Source organism: Otolemur garnettii, unplaced genomic scaffold (genome assembly GCF_000181295.1).
Source record: "Otolemur garnettii isolate 467f Iridium unplaced genomic scaffold, OtoGar3 scaffold00006, whole genome shotgun sequence".
NCBI classification, from domain to species: Eukaryota; Metazoa; Chordata; class Mammalia; order Primates; family Galagidae; genus Otolemur; species Otolemur garnettii.
The window spans coordinates 46,146,954-46,152,268 of record NW_003852401.1 but is presented as its reverse complement, the minus strand read 5'-3'; the positions used below and the strand labels follow the sequence as shown (position 1 = coordinate 46,152,268).

Genomic DNA, 5,315 nt, shown 5'->3' with positions numbered 1-5,315 from the left:
AATAAACAGATCAGAAAAGATCACAGAGAAGCTCTGGTGTCCCCATATGTCCAGACTGGACCCTTTGTCATGGCTGAGTGCAGGAAGCTGAGGCTCTGTGCCTGTGACTCCTTGTTTTGGGTCCCTGAGTCAAAGGCACCTCTCTGCTGTCTTTAGAACTGCTCAGAAGGTTCTTGGAAATATTTTGCTTGCACTCCACGTAGTGTGTTTTAACTTCAGGAACAGATTAAGCACAAAATAGCCTGAGGTGACTCCTGACACCCAAGTCACCAGTTTGACCTTGGACAAGTTACTTACCCTCATTTTTCTCATCTGAACATGGGAATAACAGTAGCACCTGCCTTCCAGGGCTGCCGTGATGTTCAAATGCATCAATAAATTAAAAATCCCTTAGGACATATATCTACATTCCTACCACTTATTAAAAACTATATAACTGAGTGGCAACTTTAGCACAATGGGTAGGGCGCCAGCCCCATATGGCGAGGATGGTGGGTTCAAACCCAGCCCTGGCCAAACTGCAACAAGAACAACAACAACAAAAAAAAAATAGCCAGGGGTTGTGGCAGGTGCCTGTAATCCCAGCTATTTGGGAGGCTGATGCAAGAGAATTGATTAGGCCCAGGAATTGGAGGTTGCTGTGAGCTGTGACACTATGGCCCTCTATTAAGAGTGATTGACTGTCTTTTAAATAAAAATAAATGAATAAAATAAAATAAAAAAATAAAAAATTATATAACTAAAAAACTATATAACCACAGCTGTTGTTCTAGAACAATTGTAGGGAGGCCACTTTATTATTGATAGTAATATTTATAAACCATAGAATATCTTTGAGAATAAGGGCAAATTGGGAGATCGGCAAACTGGCACAGCAATGGGTCTTGGTTTAGATGTAGAATGATTTCTATTTGAAAGTTCCTGGTGTCCATACTGCAAACTCCATTCTGTCAGGTAACTGTTCTGTTTTGAAATCTTCCAACTCCCTTCATTTTACGAATGTATTAACAAGCAAACTCTACGAAGGCTGGAAAGTTTGTGTGATCAGGGCTGTATCGCCACTGCCGGCAGTGGTGCTTTGTGCAATAGTGTAATAGATGGTAATAAACATTTGTAAATCAGAATTAAATTGAGGACTGACCTTCCATGCATGTAACTACAGAGGCTTTGAAATGGCCTCAGTCAGCACGGTTTGAGTTTTCACAAGATCCAACTACACTTGGCAAAGCATCCAGCATTTAAAGGTGAAATTCACAGAGTTGCTATCAGGTGACGCTGCTCTAAAGAATCCATGTTTCTGCCTGGATGGTGGTGGCATTGCGAGATTCACAAATCATGGTGTTTGTTCCCATAAATCAAAGAAGTTGAATTTGTTTTTGAAAAATAAACTTCTTTTTTCTTTTTTTTTCTTTTTGAGACAGAACTTCAAGCTGTCACCCTGGGTGGAGTGCCATGGCATCACAGCTCACAGCAACTTCCAACTCCTGGGCTCAAGCGATTCTCCTGCCTCCACCTCCCAAGTACCTGGGACACAGGCACCCACCACAAAGCCCAGCAGTTTTTTGGTTGCAGCCATCATTGTTGTTTGGCAGCCTGGGCTGGATTCGAACCCACCAGCTCAGGTGTATGTGGCTGGCGCCTTAGCCGCTTGAGTCACAGGCGCCGAGCCGAAAAATAAACTCCTTAAGGATGGGTCTAAACTGAGGCAATAGGCTTTCTAGAACCTCCCTCCCCCAACATGCTGTCATTTGGACAGAGGTCTATCATCTTTTCTGACCATGGTGTTGGGTACCCAAACTAGGTTCTCTGACACACCCCCCGCAACAAGTATAAGGAATGACAAGGAAATTATCCCAGTGTACTGGAATTAAAGCACAGGGGACTGTGGGGCCCCAAAGCATAGATGCCTCTGTGTTCTGTACCTACCGGGTCAAGCATGAAGAGGTCCACTCCCTGCCCTGTGGAAAGAGCCACCAAGGTTGCACTGCCATACAGTGCATAACCCGCAGCCACAATATTGCGGCCAGGCTGTAGGGCGTCCTTTTCAGAAGGCTCATCCTCTGTGGTCTGCAGAGAGAGAAGTGGGCTGTGTTATTGTTGTTTCTGCAGAGAACCCTTTGCCAGGGGCTGCAGCTTCAGACTTCCTTGACCCACCAAAGGGAGTGCAGTTCTCTGAATTTCCTGCTGCAGGGAATGTGTCCAGAGGAAGCATCTTGCCAAGAAAAACCCTCCAGGGAGCTACAACCTCAGCCCTTCTTCATCAGTCTAGGCCACACTCCCAAGCCATTTAATTACAACTCAGATCGCCAAGCTCTGAGCCGTTCCTCATCCCACATACTCAGCAGCCCTCTGAGGTGACAGCATTATCACCTCCATGGCACAGACAGGGAACAAGTGGTTGGATAGCTCGGCTGGCCTCAGAAAGCCTCAGGGCTGGACTCACACCCAGGCAGCGTGGCCCAGAGCTCCTACTGTTCCACGTGTTGCCCTTCAAGGCTTGTCTCTGCTGTGCCTTCCTGGGGACCCCTGTGTACAATTCAGATCACTTTCTCTCTCTCTCTCTCTCTTTTTAAAATGGAGACAGAGTCACTTTGTTGTCCTTGGTAGAGTGCCGTGGTGTCATAGCTCACAGCAACCTTCAGTTCTTGGGCTTAGGTGATTCTCTTGCCTCAGCCTCTCAAGTAGATGGGACCACGGGTACCCACCACAATGCCTGGGTATTTTTTGATGCTTCCTCTGGACACATTCCCTGAAGCAGTTTGAACCTGCCACCCTGGGTATGTGGGGCCAGTGCCCTACTCACTGAGCCACAGGCCCCGCCCTCAGAGCACTTTCTCCAGGACGACTTTCCCTTTGCCATGTGGCACTAGCAGTGCTGATGTGAGTGGAATTCGGACAGACAAGGTGGGGAGCTGAAGAAGGAGCAGCAGATGCTCTCCATAGTGGGACAGAGCAGCAGGTGCCACTTGACTTTGTGACCCATTGTTCCTGCTTTCCCTGAAGGCTTCCTTCTCCTTACCTCCCAGCTCTCTAAAAAGGCAAGTGAATAAAATCTCAGGAATTTGGAACTATGGACAGCCAAACTCCAGCCTCCCATCAGAGTAGCTGAAGTGGGCTGGCGTGGCAGGGGGTGAGCTGGGCCACGCACTGGACACGCATTGTTCTTCCATTCCTCATCTGGGATTCGGGGCACAACACAAATCCCACAGGGAGGGGCCCATTCTGGACAAATGCTCGGGCTCTGGTTCTGTGGATTAGCATCACATGGATGGCCGATGTGAGAGGGGTCCGAGGGAACGGTGAGTGGGCAGAGGCCCTCTAGCTATTTCCTAATTGAAAAATCCAGGCAGCCTCAGCCTCACAGACGGAGGCACATAGGCCCAACATACCTGACAATCTGAGGCTCCAAAATTGCTTCCCATCCCCCTCCCCGCCCCGAGATGGTGGTGCTGGGCTGCTGGGGTTACAAGTTGTTGGCTTCACTCTTCTGAGTCATTCAACGCTCTCTGCTGTGTTTTCCAGCCCATTCCCCTTGGTTATTTAATTAGACTCTCTGTTCTCTCTCTATACCAATGAGTCTTTGGCTAAAAGACAGGTCCAGAAATACTATGTAGAACTTTCCTGTCAAGAAGAAACTTCCAGAGAGAATGAGAAAGCAATGGAGGTAAAGGACATACTTGTACAATTATGAAGACAAGAAGTAATTGTGTAAATAGGAAATAGAGCAGTATAATATCCACCCACATATTATACACACAGGAGGTATGCTGATTATGCTAATTAACTCATCTCAATAATAACTTCTGAAGAGAAAATAATAATTTAGATTTGAATTTACATAGGACTAGGCCCGGCGCTTTGGCTCACACCTGGAATCCCAGCACTCTGGGAGGCAGAGGAAGGTGGATCTCCAGAGCTCATGGGTTCAAGACCAGCCTGAGCCAAAGTGAGAGCTCATCTCAAAAAATAGCTGGGTGTTGTAGCGGGCATCTGTAGTCCCAGCTGCTTGAAGGCTGAGGCAAGAGAATCACTTGACCCCATCAGTTGGAGATTGCTGTGAGCTATGATGCCATGGTACTCTATCAAGGGCAACAAAGTGAGATTCTGTGTCAAAAAAAAGATTTACATGAGACTTTGTATCTTTCAAAGGACTTTCACATTGTGTTTCTGTGGAACAATGAGGAGGCCCCATAACTTTCATTTGAAAGAGAAGTGATGAAGGTCCAGAGAGGGCCTGGACCCACATCCCCTGCAGACTGAGCCAGCCCTCTCCGAGCTCTACCTCAGGGCCCATGGGCCAGATGGCCCTCTGCTGGTAATATTCTAAGAGCTTTATTTTAAAAGGAAATTTTATCCTTCTTTAAAAATGGCACATTCTAAGTAATACTGGTTTTTTACTTTCACAAACTTGCATTCTTTATAATAGGTTTTTTCTTTTATTGTTGGCAAATGAGAACCTTTTCCATTAGAGCATGTGTTAAATAAATCAGCTTTGCTTCCTGATTTCCAAACACATCCCAACCCTGAGCACTTGGCCTTAGGGTAGTGATTCTCAAAGAGGACCAGGAGCTTCAGTGTCAGGATCACTCGGCTCTTGTTTGAAGTGCAGGGTCGTGGGTCCTCCACGGGCTACAGGATCAGAAACTCTGGGGCTGGGCCCAGTGATCTGTCTCCCAGCACCTCCAGGGGACTCTAAGGAGCTAGAGTTTGGGATGTGCCCTAAAGTGTGATTTCTTGAGAAGCCACAAAACAATGAAGGGCAAACATAGAGTTAGATTTTTAATTTGAAATCTTTAGTTTTCTCCATTGAAGCTTCTGAATCATTTTTGTTCAGCCATTAAGATGATCACATTTTCTGTAGGAAACCAGAGTCCTATTCTGCCAATTCCTCCCAGACAGGGAGACCCTCCTGTTCAGAGACGCTCTCGTCTTCTGAGTCTCAGCTCAGCATCCCAGCTTTGTCATAAGTCAGGTGGCCACACAGGAGGCTTTATTCTAGACTCTCTTTTGTGTCCCATTGGTCTGTCTGGTGTTTGTTCTTGTTCATTTCAGTGAGCTCATCTGGGCCTTGAAGGGCATGGGTGATGTATTTTATCTAGCAGTTTGGGATGGTTTGACGTAAGAGAGCTTTTACTAGGTCTAATCTGTGACTTTGTTGGAGATACAAAATGTCAAATATAAGAGCAAGAGGAACCTTACTAGTGGAGGACAGGAAAGGTGTTTAGCATTGCTCCTTGGAAATAAAAGGGACATGGCTCGGCGCCTATAGCTCAGCGGCTAGGGCGCCAGCCACATATACCCTAGCTGGCAGGTTT

General features: G+C 46.7%; 1 protein-coding gene across 1 annotated transcript in view; it reads right to left on the bottom strand.

Annotated features, from left to right (window-relative positions):
* FBP2 (fructose-bisphosphatase 2) overlaps positions 1 to 5,315 on the bottom strand; it is a 196,390-nt gene that overhangs the window by 6,204 nt on the left and 184,871 nt on the right. Inside the window, exon 6 of the mRNA XM_003783008.3 lies at positions 1,927 to 2,067. Coding sequence (XP_003783056.1) covers positions 1,927 to 2,067 — 141 coding nt within the window. The remainder of the gene's footprint in view (positions 1 to 1,926; positions 2,068 to 5,315) is intronic.